General features: G+C 39.5%; 1 protein-coding gene across 3 annotated transcripts in view; it reads left to right on the top strand.

The window, feature by feature from the left end:
• LOC117371966 (pleckstrin homology domain-containing family A member 5-like) overlaps nucleotides 1-20,743 on the top strand; it is a 97,156-nt gene that overhangs the window by 74,966 nt on the left and 1,447 nt on the right. For 2 of the 3 annotated variants that reach the window (XM_033967657.2, XM_055222321.1), the window contains 16 exons: nucleotides 218-727; nucleotides 2,839-3,319; nucleotides 4,004-4,087; nucleotides 6,451-6,504; nucleotides 10,109-10,171; nucleotides 10,266-10,346; nucleotides 11,056-11,205; nucleotides 11,975-12,076; nucleotides 13,529-13,687; nucleotides 15,730-15,850; nucleotides 15,982-16,097; nucleotides 17,097-17,312; nucleotides 17,776-17,931; nucleotides 18,733-18,866; nucleotides 19,967-20,109; nucleotides 20,339-20,432. In XM_033967657.2, the coding sequence (XP_033823548.1) occupies nucleotides 218-727; nucleotides 2,839-3,319; nucleotides 4,004-4,087; nucleotides 6,451-6,504; nucleotides 10,109-10,171; nucleotides 10,266-10,346; nucleotides 11,056-11,205; nucleotides 11,975-12,076; nucleotides 13,529-13,687; nucleotides 15,730-15,850; nucleotides 15,982-16,097; nucleotides 17,097-17,312; nucleotides 17,776-17,931; nucleotides 18,733-18,866; nucleotides 19,967-20,109; nucleotides 20,339-20,424 (2,656 nt within the window). In that variant the 3' untranslated portion in view covers nucleotides 20,425-20,432. The remainder of the gene's footprint in view (nucleotides 1-217; nucleotides 728-2,838; nucleotides 3,320-4,003; nucleotides 4,088-6,450; nucleotides 6,505-10,108; nucleotides 10,172-10,265; nucleotides 10,347-11,055; nucleotides 11,206-11,974; nucleotides 12,077-13,528; nucleotides 13,688-15,729; nucleotides 15,851-15,981; nucleotides 16,098-17,096; nucleotides 17,313-17,775; nucleotides 17,932-18,732; nucleotides 18,867-19,966; nucleotides 20,110-20,338; nucleotides 20,433-20,743) is intronic. The other variant, XM_033967658.2, reaches the window with a different exon arrangement.

The raw sequence follows: 20,743 nt of genomic DNA on the forward strand, positions 1-20,743 counted from the left end.
TTTTATTCCTGGACCATGTGGAGCCATTCCGTGTGAACTTTGCATGTTTGACTGTGTCCACTTGGGTGGGTTTCCTCCAAGTACTCCGGTTTCACCCATCCCAAAACATGCACAGTGACAAGAAAGTTGCTTCTGTGAATGGCTCCACTAGACTGAACATTTTCCAAGCTAGTGTGGTGTAATTAATAACTAAATAACATTTTATTCTTATTTACAGGTTGGATAAGCTAAAAGTTGAGCAATGTGGACCACAAGAAATCAACAATGTAGCCAATCACAGGCCTGCACTCACACAACCAGAAATCCAAAACAACCAGCGTAATAAAGAGGCGGCCCGGGAGCACGTCGCACCTGTCAGCCCCATCTCAGCAGAGGAGGAGCGGAAGCATCAGGACGCAGAACGTTACGGTTTTCAGAAAGATGGAGAAGAGCGTGAGCGACCCCTCACCAAAATCAACAGTATCAAACTACAGCCACACCAGGCGGCAGCGGTCACGGCTAATGTATTGTCAAAGAGGACTCCCGCAGAGACAGACGGACAGCACAATGGGCCCCAGGTGAACGGAGGAGGGGAGGCTTGTCCAGATGAAGCACCTGGCATCTCCACTCAACAAAGCCCCGCCCACCCCGAGCCTGACCGCACCCTGAGCCGCACCAGTTCCATGCAGCAGCTGGAGCAGTGGGTACGCACGCAGAGGGGGCGCGTACAGGACGATGACACCAGGAGGTCAGTTCAGGTTTAAAAATGCACATTTTCAGAAGGAAAATGTTAATCAATACATTAATCAATATACAGTTCAAAGATGTTGCAGAATATAAAAGCATCTTGCAGGAGCTGGCGATTGTAATGCATTAACAATAGAAGTTTTTCACATATAAAGTAGCATTGATTATTGAGGTCAGTGGCATCGCTCTTATCAGTATTGATCCAATGTTTCCTCAGTGCATCAGAAGTCTTTTTAAACACTGTAGACAATCAAATGAAAACGGGAGTATTGAGGATTAAAATGTGGCACAGATACATACATTTTATTATTATATTCCAAAATTTGTGACTTTTACTACAATTTGAATTGGTACTGTAAAATACTGGTTATCGGCCACAGAAAAAAGATTACTGAATATCATCTGGATAAATCCATATCGAACTGCCAAAGTTTAACCCTATAGCATCGGATCCTATCGTCGGCGATAGCACGCGGATGCGGACTTTCCAGCAGCGTAACTCCGCAACCAGTCGTGCTCTCATGTAAATTCAAACAGCGTCTCAAAGCGGAGGCACGGGGCTATTTAAATATTTTTCCGTCAGTTACGGTAATCTGCCTCTGTTGCTCCGTGAAGGTGACGAATGAGAGCGCGGGTGCTGCGGGGATTTTCCCAGTCATTTATTCGATGCGTAAAAGAAAAAATATGGATGAAAGCGTAAAATAGAAGTAGATGTGTAAAAAAAATGCAGTAAATTCTGATACTTCCTTTAATATGATTTTTATGGCTAACAAAAATATAAAAGTCTAGGTGACCTATACTGGCCCATAGTGTGCTCAGTCCTTAAAAGTTTAAAGAGGGGATGTTATGCAAAATTTACTTTTTGGAGCTTTCTATGTTGTAATGTTCAAAAATATCAAAAAGATGCCTGAAAAGGTTTTAGATGTCATTCATGCATGTTTCAGTAATTTTGCAATCTCTCCCAGGCCCTATTCGAACCCGCCTTATGGTTAGCTGTAAGAATATGGGCAATGCTCAGCCCACAAGCCTACAGCATCCATGGTTCCACACAACATTTCTCCATAAATATACAAAATCATAATACAAATCTGTACACAACAACTTGACAAACCTGATATGATGTGTGGTAGTTTCATTTATTCATTTCATTTGCACAGGGAGTAAAGGGAGGGGAGACTCAGTGTCAAAAATGAATGTGAAACTTCCAAAACATGTTCATATGTGTGTAATTCCTCAGTCGTCCAGGACTGATCCATAGTAAAAAAAAAAAAAATGCATCCGCAATGCTGCTTCATACAAGTTTTTTTAAACTTGACGTCAGTCTCTAACGTTAATTCGTGGCGTGGTGTCCATAGCTTTTTCTCCAAAGTTCTGACCTTCTATATCCTCCTCTCAGCAGCGTGTTTTTGTGCTGACTTGGCTTTTCTCTGTTCATACCCACTAGGGAAATCTAGTTAGGACATTTTCTACTTTTTTACATTTATTTTTTACACTGGAAGAGGTGCCTTAAATAATATATTATATTTTACACTTACTTTGACTTTGGGGTAATAACTTCCCATTGCCTCTCTCTCTTTCTCTCTCTCTCTCTCTTCACTCACTATAACATTTTAAGAGGTAAATTAGTTCCTCCAAGTTGGCCTTATTTTCATTCACTTGTACCTAGAGTTGTAATTTACTTGCATTCAGACTTGTTTCATTTAATCCATTAATTCAAAGTTGTCTTCGCTGAGCACTCAGAAATGCTTTCTTTGCATCCTGACCAGATTGTTGCGTCACAGGTAAAATCCAGGCTTCTGTTCATACATTTTGCTGACAACAGAGGGAGCTCCAATGCCAAGTGTCTCATTGGAAATGGAGGTGTAGTTTATAAAGGTTTATAAAATGTGCTTTCCAAATATAGACATTATGTTCAATTTGAAAATTCAAAATACTTATCCCAAGGTGAAAATAATTTTTAAAATGGCATTAAAGCCACAAGATTGCATAATATGTATTCTTTAACAAATATCTCAAATGTCTGTTCTAGCTCCCCAATGATCTCGTGCTACTTTGCTATTGTAAAGAATTGAAAAAGGATAATATAATTACTTTTTGTTGCTCTCTCCACAGTGTTACTTCATACCAGACAATGCCCAGAAACATGCCAAGTCACCGGGTCCCATACATGCCTCAGTATGGAGACGGGTACCGCAGCATGCCCAGAAACAGCATGGCACAGCGGGACAGTATCTGCAGCATGTCCCCCTCTCTGTACGACCAGGCCCTGGGTCCCTCCTCAGCCGACAAACGCCGCTCCATGAGAGATGACACCCTGTGGCAGTTGTATGAATGGCAGCAAAGACAAGCCTATAACAGACACTCAGGACTGTACAGTAACATGGCCAGTCCCAAAACTATGATTAATCTGTCGGATCACGCCCCACCGAGTCACTCCATCCCCCCCTCGCCCTCCCACGGCTCACTTTCCATGTACGGCGGGTACTCGCCCATGAGGTCCTACAACATGAGCAGTGCACGCTCCGAGCTGTCTTCTCCCGTGTACAGGAGGGATATGAGCATGGACAGAAGGCTTAGGCCGCCAGTCAACAAGGTGAGCTTTTCATCACATTGTTGCAATAAATAAACAAACAGTAAATCATTTTAATCACATTTTTATTCTGTTCTACTTCTATTTTGACCAATTTTTAAACGTGCACTATGTAACTATAAAAATATCTGTGTAATCCCTCAGTCGTTCAGGTCCGATCCATCACAAAAGAAAAATAAAATCTGTCAACTGGATGTTTCGCTGCTCATCCAGGCCGCTTCTTCATTTCAGAACTGAAGCGGCCTGGATGAGCAGCAAAGCGTCTTCACTCCTACAACATTTTGTCCAGTTGACAGATTTTCTTTTCTTTTGCAAACTATAAAAATACCTTAAAAGTTTGCATTCTTTCTGTGAACAGGCTTGCCTCTCTGCTCAGACACCTGCTAATTTCCACAGAGATAAATCAGTTTAATGCCATACTGTGAAACATTCTAGGCAAAGCAATGCCATATCCATTGAGAAAAGCAGATGGCGAATCTCCACCAGAAATGTTATTTTAGGCACCTTTAATGTAATTCTGAAAATGTTTACTAACCATTAACCGAACAGTGGACTTTTTATGCTGGCCTCAAGCTATGATAAACATTGAGTGCGAATATTTTAGTTTTACAAATAATTTATACAGCTTTGCACATTGCTGTAAAAAGTAAAATGAAATGGCTAGATTATTGTCATTTTGTCTTTCAGTACGCTTATCCGCCTGATCGGAGGTCAATGCCTGCGGGAATCCCAGTCCAAACCATCACAGCTCAATCTCTTCAAGGCAAAACAGTGAGTCATACTTTGAGAGCTTATGTGTGTGTGCTCTCCAAAACCACAATGTCATTTATCTTATTCATCGCTTGTATAATTTAGGCTTAATAGAAAACAAGTTTGTTTCCACATCTTCCATTTATCCCGCCTCTCACCCCGTTCTTACTCTCCTTCAATGTTTTTTTTTTTTCCAAGAAGACCCGACCCAGCCTAAATAGAAGACAGATTTAGGCAAAATGAGGATGTATTTTCCAAGTAGGATTTAGGGAATGTGTACTTCAGGAGCTCTTGGACTGGCCGTGCATCAGCAGAGACGTTAAAACCCTGTCACTCACCATGCGCTAAGCTAGATCAGGAATTTATGTGTTTTGGGGCTTAGCATTGTGCAAATGGACTAAATATAAATCTTAAATAAAATATGTTATTACAGCTGTGGATTTTTGTGCAGATGTACATTAACATTCAAAATGAAGTGAATGGCTAGAAATGAAGAAATCCTGATTTTGGATCTAGATATGACTAAAATTGCCTTTGACAATTCTGCAGCACAGTATTTGGCTTGGAATTCATACCTGGTTTGTGTTATCAGTATAGTCAAATTTCATTTTATCCTCAAGTTTGATACTCAGGAAACAAGCTCCATACCAACATACCAACATGACAAAGATCAAAAACTTGTTTCTAAAATATTACCACACAGTTCTTTCATTGTTCTGATATACAGATAGATCATTCTAAAATTATTCAGGAATGGTCCATTGCCCTGTTTATCTTTTTTCAGTATTGATACTTGTTCAGTGCTAGTTTTAATGCTAGTTTTAGTATCAAAACAATATATTTAGGTCAACTGGACTTGTTTTTCATTTTCATACATATGGAGGAGTAAAAAATGAACGTGCATAGAGTAGTTTTAGTGCCAATTATCTGGGTATTATGCCTGGTTTTGTATCTTTTGTATCTTTTCAAACACTCTGGCAGCATTTCTGCTTTTATAAATGGGTTAAACTCAAATGGATTCCTAAATACTGCTACTTATTTCAGGTGCCATTTCTAACCTTTTCTCTTTGCACAATAGTCTAATGTTCATCCTGAGTAAACGTAATATTTAAGACTGACGTCTAACATCTGAATAGCCCCCTTGCCTTGTACTGCATGTTCACTACTATAACTTTTCCTCTGATAAGATAACCTTTGACCTTTTAACCTCTCGACCTTATTTGTCCTCTCTTCTCTGCTTCCTCGCTGCTATGCTCCCTGCCTCCTACCTCCTAACCATACAGCCTGAGGAACTGACTTTGCTGCTGATAAAGTTGCGTCGGCAGCAGGCAGAGCTAAACAGTATCCGGGAGCACACTCTAGCACAACTAATGCAGCTAAACGCGGACGGAGAAAACCCAAAGGTCAGGCCCCAAGAGAGGGCTGCAGGGCTGTGAGTTAGCATGCAGTATGTATGTGTGGTGGAGTATAAAACCGTCACCATTTTGGGTCACTATCAAGAACTTTTTTTAATTTCTTTTTTTAAAATAATTTATATATTTTTATTTATTTGGGGTGAGGGAAGTCTGGGAGTCCTTGCTCAGACTGCTGCCCCTGCGACCTGGCCATGGATAAGCAGAAGAAAATATATTTTTGTTTCAGTCACCTGTAAGAAAGGGAAATGTTTAGAAAACTGCTGATGAAAATCTAGCACTGTTGCCATAGCAATTAACAACAGGCAAAAGTCTTCAAAATATCACCTATAATCTATGTTAAATGTGTACTGTTGTAGGGTCTGTCACCTTTTTATTGGCAAAAATATATAAATATGTACCATATATAACAACATCTCCTTGGAGAATAGAAGAGTTTGGATCCTCCACCAAAAAGCGACATAGTGTAACTTTTAATTGATTGATTGACACGTGATCCAGCCACATAGAGTAACATTGTGTATGCTTGTGTCTGTCCCAAGCCTGGATAAACAAAGAGGCTTGTGTCATGGAGGCCTTTCGAAAATTCAAAAACTAATCTTAACTATTTAATATTAGTAGTTACCATGGCAACTGAAGAAGGAAAAATCTAAATGGAAAGAGGAATAAATACCTCAAACGTAATACTCCGATCTTAAAGTTGTGTTTCAAGAGTTAAATTTGTTGTATTTTCAGAGGCTGTGTGTGGTCTATAACTCTAAGTAGCACATTTGAAACCTGACCCATTTTTTCACCTTGAGGGGTCCTTCTTTTCTTCCTGGTACAAAATATGCCATGTGCCTAAATGTGTTCTACGTGTGTTTGTGTGTGTTGGGGTGTGTGTGTGTGTGTGTGTGTGGCTCAGATGTTTTTGTGTGCATTGTCTCATTCTTGTGTTGCCTCTTCTCTCCTCTTTTTTGCTGCTGATGGTAGAACGACATTCTTTCCCATCATCTTCATAGGAACCTCATGTATTTGGACAACCAGGTGGGGTACAGCATGGTTATATAACTCATTTACTCTTGCTAAAATACAGTCTTTTTGTACTTAATTATCTGAAGATGGCATTGCATTGATATTGTTAAGCATGTTAAAGATGCTGAGCTACTTTACAACAGCTGCTATGGGCCCTTTCATTCATGAGCTTATGGCTATGCTAACCTAACCTAATATTTCTCTATAGTGTTAAAATAAAACATGCAGGGACTTTAAAAAATGAATATTGTGGAAATGTTCAGTTTCATTGTTTTATTTGCATAGATAACATTTCAGTAGTTTTGTTTGGGGGTAGTGGGTGTGTGACATTAGATTATATAATATATGTATATGTTTATAAGGTATTTGAGGTCTTAATTTTGAGAAATCTTTACTGGTCCTGTAAAACTTGGAATATTTATGTTTTAATTAGGGATGAATGAAACGGCTTTTTCAGTTCTGATTTCCATATTGTAGGTTTAAGTGTCTGCCAATACCCAATATCAACCAATGCCACTGCAGTGAAAACAGCATTTATTTCCTTTAAACATAACTAACAGAAAACATAAATGACATAAAGATCGTTGGTTGAGCGATCAGATCCATTGACCCACAGGTTGGCACAGATAACTGCTGTCATTGTGTCCTTGGGCAAGACACTTAACCCACCCCAGCTGTTTTTCAGGATCGGTGGCAACATTGGACACCAGTATCGGATTGGTGCATCTCTAATTTTAATTTTAATCAACTGAATATAACTTCTAAAACACACTCAATGAATGAATGAACTTTTCCACAATATGCCCCTTGCTTAGTAAAACTGCCTGTGGTACTTGTACTAGTAATCTATAAGGGTACTGTGTAATCTTTTTAACCATTAAACCTTATAAAGACCTTCTTGAGCAGTTTGTATGTCATTAAATCTAAGCTGAAGCCGGTACTGTGCTTGAAGACATTGCTCTAAACTTGCTGCTTGCTCCTCTCCACACTGGACCGTAGATGAAGGAAAATGGCCCATTAATCGCCATGACACACTCTTTGATTGAGAACTCTGCCTCACGGCCTCAACTGTACAAACAAGTAAGCAGGCCAACTGACGGCTGCTCCTCATCCTCACCAGTGTCTCTTCTTTTTGGTCTTTTTATGTCCTCATGGCATCTCGAGACCGGTCCCCCCTCTCCATCCATTGCTTTTAATGTCCCCTTTAATTGTGGAAAGTCATGCCACTGTTGAGCATGACTTGTTTTTGAAGATGTTGTCAGTGTGTACGCCTCACTTTGAAAACTCACGTCCCCCGGGTTTGTGTGCAGGGACTTGATATGGTTTTCATTCCAGTAGTATTTAAAGTTTTAAATGTGGCCCATCTTTGGGACTGGATCCTGGCACATTGCTCTTGTTTAGTCTATGGTCTTCTCTGTTAAGGTCAGTGAGTTTTTATCATCTGTACAACTCGGCTTTCCGCTCTGAGCCACCTGGACTTGGCAGGTGAAGACTTTACAGATGTTATTGTTCCATTAAACAAAGTATTCAGATTATGTAGAATTGAATCCAGTATTATGGATATTTATTCAATTCCTTATTTTTATATCTACTGTAAACCAACGAAAGGTTTATTAATTCATTGGTAACGCTGTATCTCTGTGCTGTAAATAAAGCTACATTTGTCAAAAGTATTTAACAGTGCCTCATCGACCAGTCCCAAGCCTGTACAAATACAATGCTATGTGAAATCAGATATACCAAATTATAATGCACATATAAAATATATAATTAATAAGGGGGTGTAACAGTTTTTATGTTATAGAGTCAAATTTTGCCAGTACAGATATATTGTAAAAGCAGCTCTTGTCAAAATGTGCTGTCTCTATCCTCAAAGTGTGCGAGCTGCTGTTAGCATTATTGTGACTCTGCTTTGGCTGTTGAAAGTTGAGAAAAGTGCTTATAAACTCATCACGGTGCACAGTTAGGATGCACAGAATACAATAGGAAAGTGAAGGATACGTTTAGAAAAATATGTAATGTGTAATGTATGTTTTTTTTTCACATGTTTACAATGAAAGACTTCAAGAAAAGATTCATATATTAAAATGACTTATGTGAATATTTCTTAACTCCTTTATTGCCGTAGAAGATTAGCGGGGGTTGTCTTTGCGTGATGCCGTCCCTCACATCACTCTGCCACTTTTGTGACCATGCTTTGAGGTGTAAAAGTGCGGCACACCAGCGCTCACCATTCACCTCTCCATTGGCATTCAGCTAAGCACCAGCTGCACTGCCACTACCTGTCTGAGCTGCTGTGGTGTCCTCCTCCTCCCTGTAGTCCCGCTCCCCACACTGTACACGTCACCCCGGATCTTCTGAACCGTGCTATATTGTTCTGCATGTTCATTATTGTTGAATGCCACATGGTCCTATGGGTGCTCCTGCTTTCACTGTGCGGCTGGGTGGCTCTCATCAGGAGAAGGGTCTGAATGGGTGCAAGTGTGAGTGCAGTACAGTAGAAAACGATGGTGGCCATATGGAAATCTCAAAATTACATTGTGAACTTGTAAATAGAGTGCATAAATCAGGGTACTTTGCTCAGTTTCAGTGCAGCCGTCATTAAGAAGTAACTGTTAAGGCTGAAACTACTTAATCCATTTTTCACACCTCACTGATGATTGACATAATCTGCAACTGATTTTGCAATCTAATTGCCATTATCTGGACTACAACTACAAAACATGTTATGTGCAAAAATAGAGTACTTTTAGTCTTCCCACATTGTCACAATAAAATACACAGTTAGTTGATAACCGTGATAATACTCCTGTGTCAGATTTGGGAATTATTACATCCCCTCAAGTAAACTACAGCATATGTAATACATGTTAGCATTTTGTTTTTGCCTGTCCCAAGCTTTATACATTTAAATGCAAAACAAAAATCTAATATTAATGCAGATATCTTTTTATTATTTATTTGTTTTTCAGTGTGCATCTCAGGCAAGAACACCCTATAATAACCACATCACACACAAACTATTGTCAAAACTAGTATTCCAGCTGACATTATTTTTACAGGCATCTCCCTTGCTAAACTCTTAATGCGTTGTGACAGTGAAGAATGGCTCTGGGTTATACTCCATGTGCCAGATGCTGCACAGAAGATACCTTTTGCTTTGAGAATTTTACTAAAAAAATTGTTGGGAAAAAGCTTGTGTGAAAGTCCAGCTGTCCAAAGTATAATGTAAACGTGCACTATGTAACTTTTCTGTCTGTCTCCATGGCGCTGTGTTGATTTGCCTTAAATATTCCACAGTATGGCACAGAATGCATTTATCTCCATGGCGACAAGCAGGGGACGCCATCAGTCAAAGCTACAGGTCAGATCTGTGGAGAGGCAATACTGCTCATGGTAAAAATGTTTTTTCCAGGTATTTTTTGAGCAGTAAAAATACCTGTAATTAAATACATGCTATATGGAGAGAGTTGATGCCATACCATGGAGCACTTCAGGCAAATCAATAACTATATATGGAGACAAACAGTTAGCAAAAGGTAACATAGTGCAACTTAAAATGTGCATGTTTGATTCTTATCTTTTACCCTAATATATATTGTGTACTTCTCCTCAGTTAAGTCCAGATGACTACAGGGAGCAGGTCTACACCCCAGTGCCACAAGAGCTGGACATTGACGTAAGCACACACACAGAGACAGATTTTACTCATGACTTAGCTGGGACTTGTTTTTGCATAGCGGATGATGACTATCAGTGCGTTCCCTCCGCAGGCCAGGCTGAGCAGACTGTGCGAGCAGGACAAAGTAGTGAAGACGCAAGAGAGCAAACTGCAGCAGCTGTACAGAGAGAAGGTGACTAAACAGAGCACATCTGTTACCACTGCCTCCAACATGAAAGACCCAGAGACCATGAGAAATAAGATACAATGCAGTGGTGGTTTAGTGAAGTTTTTCTACAGTATTTGTTCTACTTTTTGTATAAACTCTTGCAATATATGTTTTTTCTTCTTACCAAGTCATTAACACGTGCAGGTTAAAGTTTAAATAGGTGTTGTCATGATGCATATTATTCACCTCTATTGTAGATTTATTTTTCATTGTATTATTAGTTGTCTTACTTTTAGATATTGTGTGTATCGGTTTCAGAAGGATAAAAAATTAGAACCATTGCCATAGCGCTTAAAAAAATATTATAGCATTTGAATGGGAAAAAGTCCCCAAAATGTTACATATAATGGGGAGCTTGATATAAATATGGTAATTATGGGTGTTACCAAATAAGTCTCAGGCTTTAAATTTGTAATAGAATATGTAATAGAAATTTTCATTTTATTGGAGCATCCAAGCCTTATCCAAAATGCTGTGTATGCTGTGTTCTGCTTAGCTAGCACCTTACATAACTCACTCAATATAACAGAGCTGCAGCCTTGAAAAGTTGAACGCTCTCTGCGTACAATTTGCTTGGTCGTCATGCTTAAGTTAGCCAAAGCTGAAGGTTGCAGTGATAAATGGGTGTGTGTAGCTTGCATGTGTATCTGTTATGTTATGTACTCTTCTTTAGCACACCCTGGAGACTGCGCTGCTGTCGGCCAGTCAAGAGATTGAGATGGGCTCTGATAACCCCACAGCTCTGCAGAGTGTCATCCAGCAGAGAGACTTACTGCAGAGCGGCCTCCTCAGCACCTGCCGAGAACTGTCCCGAGTCAGCACAGTCAGTGACGCTAGATCATCTTCTTTACTATTCATCTAATACTACACAACGTTATACACGCCATACTGTACATATCAAAAAAACAAATGCTAAAGCAGGAGGGTACAGCAGAGAACCAATATTACACCAGTTCTTAACAAGAAAATCAGGACTAGAGATGTCACAATGTCAAATAATATTGTTTTTGTTTTATTTTGACCAGGTTTGACTAGTAAATTAAGGCATGTGCTTATTTTAATTCACTGAACTTGAATATCTAAACCAGACATGGCCCGGGGGCCACATACGGCCCTTTGGGTTTATTAACCCAAAAATAGGTAAGGGTAAACCTTCTTCAAAGTTTTTCTGCTGTGTTTATTTAACTGAAATTTGATAAATTAATTATTAATTTAATTAATGCATTTGGAAAACAATTTGTACAATGAGCCTTCCATATTCATGCTTTGCTGCATGTTACAGGCCAAATCTCTAATTTAATATATACATACATATACATATATATACATATACATATATATATACATATATATATATCCTGACCCGGCCCCTCTGTCAAATTTTAGAACCCACTGTGGCCTGTGTGTCAAAAAGTTTGGGCAGCCCTGATCTAAACACTCAACTTAAGTAACGTAAATTGAAAATTAATTCATGAAACTACTTCCAACCTGTCTTTTTGTGTTTAAAACTTTAAAACTTTTGCCAGGTACATTTTGAGCATCAAGATTAGTTTCTGATGCTGTGATTCACGAGTCTACCTTTCTCTCACTAGGAGTTGGAGCGGTCCTGGAAAGAATACGACAGACTGGAGGAAGAAGTGGTTCAGGCTAAGAGCAGTCTGCTGGAGCAGCTAGAAGCGCTCGGGAGCCCTCAGGTACCATAACTCTCTCTATACCTAACTATTTAAATCTTTCCCATTTATACTTGGAATGCAAATGCCTAGAATTCTCACAAACACCTGAAAATATGCAAAAAGAGACAGTCATCAACACTCAGGAGGGAAATGTGTCAGAAAGTATTTTTTATGTTTGTGAGCGCGTTCAGTGGCCTCAAATGCACTGTGCGGAGGAGTAACAGAGAATTCAAAGAAACCTTTCAAGAGACTGACGACACAGGAATTATGGCTCAGGTCTTCTTAATTAACTCTGTGTTTTATCTGTGTCCTTCATAATGGAAAAAAGTGTGGAGGTGGAGAGTTGGTTCAAGTGTGTGCAAGTACTCAGCTTTCTAGCCTCGTCTAGTAGAAAATAAAGCATATTTTATAAAGTAGACAAAGGCATAATATGTCCTCTTTAAAGGTGCAGTGGGTAACTTTTTCTAGTGGACGGTCCTTCTCATGTTTGTCTTTATGGAGATGTTATTGCTTTGCTCAGAATGTTCCACAGCATAGCATTAAACTAATCTATCTCCAAGAAAGCAATGTAGGGATGTTACTAGCGCAAGTGACATGTTAGATCTGTGGAGAAGCAACCCCCCTCACATTATGAAGCCATGCAAGTTATTATTTTGCAATATAAGCACTTTGTAATTGAATAAATGCTGTATTCAAGTGTAATGGCATACAGTGGAACATTCTGCAAAGTAATAACACCGTCATGGAGACAAGCAGGTAGCGGACCCTCCATCAGAAGAGACACACACACACACACATATATGTTAGGAAAAAGTATCGCAAATCAGATACTAATCAATACTAAAAATAGTATCCAAACTAGATACTCATTTGACTAGATATCGATACTAAAAAAGTCACATTCACAGGACAGAAATGAACCTTGAACTGTATCAGAACAAGTAGAGGACCACATAGACTAGTATACACCCATAGACCACTGTACTGTGCTTAACATCAAGTAACCACTCACCCATTCACATATACATCCACACAGCAGTATACGTAGACACTGGGGGTGACGGGGGTTAAGTATCTTGACCAAGGACACAACGACAGGTTTCATCTGTGGGAGCTAGAATCACACTACCAACTTGTGGGCCAGTGGATCTGACTGCTCCACTGATGATGTTTGTGTCAAGATATGTACCACTGACCTTCTGATCAGAGGGTGGGCACTGCTACAGCTGCCCCAGTACTACGATTTAATGTTGAAAATTACATGCTATTGTCTAAATAATTGGTATTTTTAATTGTCTTTATGGTATTAGAATTAGTATTGAGTATGGAGTCTATTCCATATACACTATTTTTTTTGTGTTTTGTTTACCCGTCCACCGCACATTATTCACCTCATACATACACATCTTTGCATTATAAAGTTACATATGAAGAAACTTTATTTATGGATGTGTATGTGGTGTATTTATTCAGATGGAGCCCCCCAGTCAGGAGCATGTGCACATTCAGAAGGAGCTATGGAGGATTCAAGATGTGATTGAGGCTCTCAACAAACAAAAGGCTCAGAGAAGTGCGGCTGACAGCACGGGCGTCCACGGAGCCAAGAACAACTTTAGCAAGCACAAAAATGAGGTGTGTTATCAGTAAATATGTGGGTTTTTACTGGAGAATCAAAGTTGCAGCCACCAAGTTGGAATTGTTTGAGAAGAGAAATAACTTTTTTTTAGCACAGAAATAACTTGCTTTCAAGAATATGTTGATGTTAAAAACTCATATGGAGGACAGGAGCCAAAACTACTGAACAGAAATGGAAAAATATGCGGTGATTGAACCTTGTCAGATTTTGTTAGTGATAGTGTCCACAAGCTTGAGGCCTAGAATACCTTGTGTATTGGGAAAGATTACAACTCTTGGCCTAACAGCAAATTCTAACATTGTTTTTTTTACCCTTATATCGTATCTCTTACTAAAGTATGGGAAGAGAATCAATTGAAATGTATTTGGAAAACTCAATCTCTCAGACTTAGGCAGGCCCTAAATGCATTATTGACAAGTGGATCGGATCTCCGTAAGGATTGTGTCAAAAGTCCTTGTGCTTAGCTGGAGGCTTGTTCATGTGTAACCGTAACGCATATCTGTGAAACCAGTACTGTGTGTGTGTAAAACAGTTTTGTGCATCAGTAAAATGATTTTTGTGCTTACATTTATAGCACTTCACATGTTGTTCATAGTATTCATTTGTGGTCAATTTATCTATGTCCGTTGAAACTGTATTTTCAGTGCTTTCCCCAACCTGCTCTCAGACTACAGGTGTAAATTAGCATTCATGCTATAACCTGGTATTAGTATCTCTCCTATGGCTTGTCTTAGTGTCTTGGTTGTCTTGGTTGTGCAAGCAGATAAGTCAGATAAGATAAATCACGCACAAACTGTTTGGCACATGTGTAAATACTTATGAATGAATTCTTTTCCCATACTAAAGGCCTGTGTGATGCAATGACACACAGAAACACAATCTTTTCTGTCTATAAGTATTTATAATGTAAAGTAACTGACCTTCACAAGGTTGAACGTTGTCCTGCCTGGATATGTCAGTCTCTAATCAGCTGATTTGCTGGGAGTGGTGCACACTGCGCAGAGCTCCGTTGTACCAGATGGTTGCCCCTAGCGTGTGGCACAATGTGTCACCATGCTCCCTGTCATCCCTGTGTAATCCCCAGAAGGAGGAGGACTCGGTTCCCCCCCGGCCGCCCCTCCCTCAGTCCTACGAGCCCAACTCCTCCACCCCTGTGCCCTCCACTCGTTCCCTGCACCGGCCCGAGGACAGGAAGCCCCAGCACAGGAATGGCACGCACACTGTAAGCCCCCTGTGGTCCACCCTGCCCTCAGCTGTCATCACCACTGGCCCCTTGTTAATGCTTTCACTTTTCAGTTTGGAATTATTCTTTGGATTATCCCTTTTTTACTTTTTCGTGATCACAGCTTGTCAAAGTCTTTCCCATATTTTTTATTTCTCTGTGTGACGTTTTGCTGGTTTGATTTTGTTTTTGTATGCATTTTCTCATGTAATAGTCCTGTCAAAGTTATACATGTTTAAAAATCATCTGCTTTTTTATGCTTTATTCGTGGGTTTCAGCTTAGTGTAATATCCAACATTCTGAAGACTTTTTCCTATTCAAGAGCTAAAATATTCAGTTTGACATTGTTAATTGCTATGGCAACGGTCCTAATTTTTCATCATTCTGAAACCCGTGCGCTATGTAACTTTCCAGTGAAGGGTCCACCACCTAATTGTCTCCATGGAGATGTTACAGGTTTGCCTAGAATGTTCAACAGTCTAGCATTAAACTAACAAGCATTATAGCATTTAACATACTTGATTCCAAGCAAGTGACACCACCAGGCAAGTAACAGGTCACATCTATGGAGGGGCGAACACACTCAAAGGAAGAACACTTTTTTCTTTTCTTTTTTTGGTACAAATACCAATACTTCCTAATAGATGCTAGATAGATATTATTAATGTCATACTGTGGAACATTCCAGACCAAGCAATAACATCCACATGAAAACAAGCAGGTGGGCGAAACCTTGACCAGAAAATGTACATAGCGTTCTTTTAAGTTATAGTCTTACATTGTATAGCAAGTCTCACTATAACATTGTATTGACAGGGCACAGATTACAGACTGTACAAAAGTGAACCTGAACTCACCACAGTGACTGAGGTGGATGAGAGCAACGGGGAGGACCGATCTGAACACCCATCTGACAGAGACCACTCCGGGAACAAAGGTGCCTCTATGCCTCTAATGCCTCCCACTCCTTTAGCCATTGGTTTTATTAGGCTGAGTAATTTTTAAATACTGCGTAACAAATCAGTTTAGCAGCTATTTGTTTTAAACTAAATATTATGCTTTCTTTAGGGATGTCCTACCCAGTGGGCATAGTCCCTCCTAGGACCAAATCTCCAGTGCCTGACTCCTCCTCCATTGCCTCCTACGTAACATTGAGGAAAGGAAAAAGGCCCGACTCAAGAACAGTGAGTTTTTAGATACCATTTTTGTATTATAAATCTTATTATTTGTGCTTTTGTGTTATGTCCAGTGCATTTAAACTAAGTGAAAACTAAATGTTTTCTTTGAACAGTATCCTATTATTAAAACATGAATTGCAAATCTAGTCTAATTGCAAAATGTTGCTAATTTAATACATTTTCATAAAGTGTTCAGCTTTACACATGTGTTACTTATCAAAATGCTTTAAAACGTGTATAAAACAGATCCACCAGTCACATGGTCTGGGTGTGACTGCCATGCTCAAACCCAGGCTATAATAAAATTGCTACGGTTGGTTTACAGTTTCCAGCCTCAGTTACTATCAACTTTGCGTATGTGCCTATGTTATTACTGGACCACAGGGCGTTTCTCTTGTAAGTCTGTCTATATTTAGAGTAATTACTTCAAAACAGTATATAAATAAATTGTACAAATCAGCTGGACAGTCCTTGTAGGTTGTGGTTGACTGAAATAGACTAGGTTTAAAAATATAACGAGGGGCCCCTAGAGGTCAGACAGAGCTTTGGCATGTCAGAGTTTGGTATGTCAGTTTGCTTACCATTTTTACAAAGAATTGACAATAATTCTTGAAACATGGAGATAAGCAGTTGACAGAATGCCAGTCAGATTGTATTGTTTTGCCTGACATGCCTGACCGTTCAACAGTATGGAATTAATGGCATTAAAGTTATCTGTCTGGTATTTAAATTATTGCTGAGAAAATATGCTTTCTTACAGTGAGCCACCTCACCTCTCCCGAGATCTAACTAGTAACTTGGCTTGGTGGCATCACTTTCTTGTAACGCATTAAAGCCATACTGTGGAAAGTTACATAGCGCTTAAATTTTTTTTTTTCTTCTGATCACTCACTTTGCTTTGTTGCAATAATTATACAATCTACATAGTCTCTCCATATATATTATCATTTTGAGTTATCATTTTGTAATGCAAGTCTCCATTATATTTCCCTCTATACCCAATAGGAGCGCCCGCGTAGTGCAGTGGAGCAGCAGCTGAATGTGGGGGACAGTGGGCGGCCCAGGATGAGCGTGGAGGAGCAGCTGGAGAGGATCAGACGTCACCAGCAGGCGGCGCTGCAGGGAAAAAAGAAGAGCCACAGTGTACGGGGAGGCAGCCTGGAGAGCACGCCCACACGTAGCCAGTCCTTCACTAAAGAAAATCATCTCCGCAGCATGCAGGTATCAAACCATAGAGTTATACATAGATGCTCTGAGCTACAAGGGCTGTGAATAAGCTGTTTATAGGGGTGCTCTTATTCAAGAATCGTGTTGCACATGCGGAAGGGGGTAGGAAGCCATTTTTTTGTATTAATTTAGGGATGGGCAATATGATTAAAAAATGCCTTATGTTGATCCATTACAATGTTCAATTTTATTTTGTGAAACATTATATCCCTGCCATTAAACACAAAAAGTAAAATTTCTCCAAATTAGGTCTCATCTCTGCTCAAAACCACATGCTTTTACTGACAGATCATCAGGCTGTAGATAGTTAAAAATAACTGAATCTTGATACAAATTTGATAATTGCTCAGCCCATTATACCTACCTCTATCTCATAACTTACAGACCTTAAGTGTTATGATGTCATCCGAAACCTAACAACTGTGTCCTTACATTTCCTGTATGTTTTTGTAACCAGTCACGACGCAGGGATGATGTGGTGAGCTGTGACATCCAGGAGCTGGAGGCTTCTCTGAGGCAGCAGGAGGAGGTGAGGGAGCAGGAGACCCCTGCAGAGGAGATAGCCCGCCTCAAAGAAGCCTCTCTCACTGATCACTTCAATGTGGACAGAGAGGTAAGAGAGCACAGCAGTCAGTCTTACAATAACACGTCTTTTTGTTATGTCACCTGTCATTTTGAGAAAAACAAAAGGTAAGAACAATAGGATATGAAAGAGCTTCAAAGAACTGCTGACAGTATTGGTATGCAGTAGTCTCTGGTATTTGTTGTTGATATTGGAGGTTTACATATATCTGTTTCAGCAAAATTTCCCAGTGCATTATTTTCTATTTCTAATGCAAATGGTGCCTATCTGTTTACATAATCATCATAAAAAGTACAATAAATCTTCTTGTTGTAGAAAAGGTTTCAGATGTAGCAGATGTAAATCAAGAAATTTCGGCTCATATCCAGAAGCTAATCTCAAGGGCACGGTAGTTTCTTGATCTCAAAAACAGTGTCCAGATGACTACCCCTGAAACATTTTTACCTGGAACCACTTCTGGACGAATGAGGGATTATACTGTCTTAATATTTTACGGTATTATTTTACAAATGGGAAAAGTTCTTTTGTGAAATTAATGACAACTGTACTTCAATTTATGGGCCTGGTCAACAGAACAAAACAAATTTGGATGGTCTGAGAAATACAAACATATGGGACAATCCCCATCTTATCATTATTTGTTAGAGATTTGCTCCACAAACTTGTGTTCATTTATGCTGACAGGGAATATGTTAGACTTTGTATCAGTTTTGTTTCATGTGGATAGGCCCAGTCATTACAGAGATATTATACCCATATTGGTACTGTAGTACTAGTGGCAGTTGCATTTATTATGAATCACACTATTATTATTCTGTGTGTCTCTTGCAGCTTTCTGTGCCTGATAAAGTGCTGATTCCTGAGCGATACGTCGAGCTGGAGCCAGAGGAGGCGCTGAGTCCAGAACAGGAGGCTGATAAGCAGAGGAAAGTGGACCGCATCAAAGCCCTCATAGCCAAAAACAGGTAAACACTATTGGCCCATCCACTGACTCCTACGGGTGCAGACAGCCTCCCTCTGCTTGAGACAGCCTTTGATATCTTAGAAGCAGCCTCTGTGAAGGGCCTATCTATAGAGCAGAGCACTGATATTTCCCATAGCTGTCATGCATGAAATTCTCTTCATAAGTGAAAGGTAAGTTTGGGGTCATGGCAAGACTTCAACTAGAGCTGTCACAATATCATATTTTGCAGTGGGATACATTGTGACAGAACATAAACACATACAACATATTTTAATATGATAATATTGAAACTACTTCAAGTCACTGCAGGATAACTCTAAAGAGTTTAAATGTACAAAAAAAAAAATTCAATTCATTTTTTTTTTATAGCACCTTTCCACCTTCAAGGCACTCAAAGCAGTTTACAACAAGGAACCACTCAGCTATTCACGCACACATTTATACACCAGTGTACACAGACACTGGGGGTGAGGTGGGTTAAGTTTCTTGGCCAAAGACACAACAACAGTATAAATCTGTGGGAGCTGGAATCGCACCTTCAGCCTGTGGGTCACTGCATCTGACCACTCAACCAATAATGTTTACATCAAGAGTGGGATTTGAACCGTCAACCTTCGGATCAAACACTCTACCAATTGAGCTACTGTCAGCCTTTGAGCTACTTTCAGCTGAGCTGCAAGAGAAACATTGAGAATGAGTCATTTTAGTTAGTAGTTAGTATCTATAATGGGTCTTATGATACATTCAGGCTGCGGCATCAAAGTGAGTCAAAGACCTTTTCATTTGAAGACAGATGGTTGGAACACAGTGTGTCGTGAATTTTGCCAAACGTTTAGATTTTCCAACTCAGGTGTTTGATACCTGAGGAGTGAACACTCAAAAGCACCACGTGAAGACTCAAGATGCACAGTGTTGTGCAAATGCACTGTGTTTTCAAAGCAGATTGTCTTACAATGAATTTAAAGGGTTTTTTTAATCTTTCAGACTTGACATTTTATTTCAAATGCCATCTGCCTGATAGAATTTTATCCTAAACTATTTTTATAATTAATCTTGGACACAGAGTATGACAGTATTTGTTTTGTGTGTTTGTGCTTACAGCATGCAAAATGTGCTACCGAGTCTTGCGCTAAGCCCAGAGGATGTGACTGAGGAGGACGTTACAATCCAGGAGAAGGAAAAAATGATTAATATCTCGTACGAAATAGCAGCCGAAGCCTCCAAACGCAGCAAACTTGTAGCAGGTATTCCCCCAGAGACACACATCCTGCATTGTGTTTTATCTGAATGCTGTGCTGCTGCTCCCATTGTTCAAGCTGTCACAGTTTCTTTTACAACTTTAACTCACCATAGTATTTTTTTAGCAACTTTCTTTTTTCTATATTAAGTTGTTTGCTCATTTAGTTAGTAGTTTGTTTTGTGAATGTATCTGTTGATTTCCATGTGCCTGAGTGTTGCTTTATTTTGTTGCAGTGAGGAGCCTGTCTTCCTCCTCCCCACCCCAGTCTCCTAACTCACCCCCTCAGCTCATAGACGGGTCTCACTTCATGTGTGTGTAATAACACCAGTAAGGGACTTCATTATCTGCCACTACTCACTATCTTGTGTTGTAAATCCTCTGTTTTGTGCAAGTATGAATAGGAAAATTATAGATTTAGAATTTGATGAATAATAGACTAGAGTTGATAATTGCATGTCAGCAGAAATACTACATTTTGAGCATGTTAATTTTACTTTCATTTAAAATGCTGTGATTTTGCTAGAAATTTTAACAGGTGTCCATTTTATATAAGTGACAATCTCGGAATAAGTTATATTGCTGTATTCAATGAACAAAATTCACAAACTAGGAACTTGCTTCAACATTATGGTGCAAAA

This window comes from Periophthalmus magnuspinnatus, chromosome 6, assembly GCF_009829125.3.
Source record: "Periophthalmus magnuspinnatus isolate fPerMag1 chromosome 6, fPerMag1.2.pri, whole genome shotgun sequence".
Taxonomy (NCBI): domain Eukaryota; kingdom Metazoa; phylum Chordata; class Actinopteri; order Gobiiformes; family Gobiidae; genus Periophthalmus; species Periophthalmus magnuspinnatus.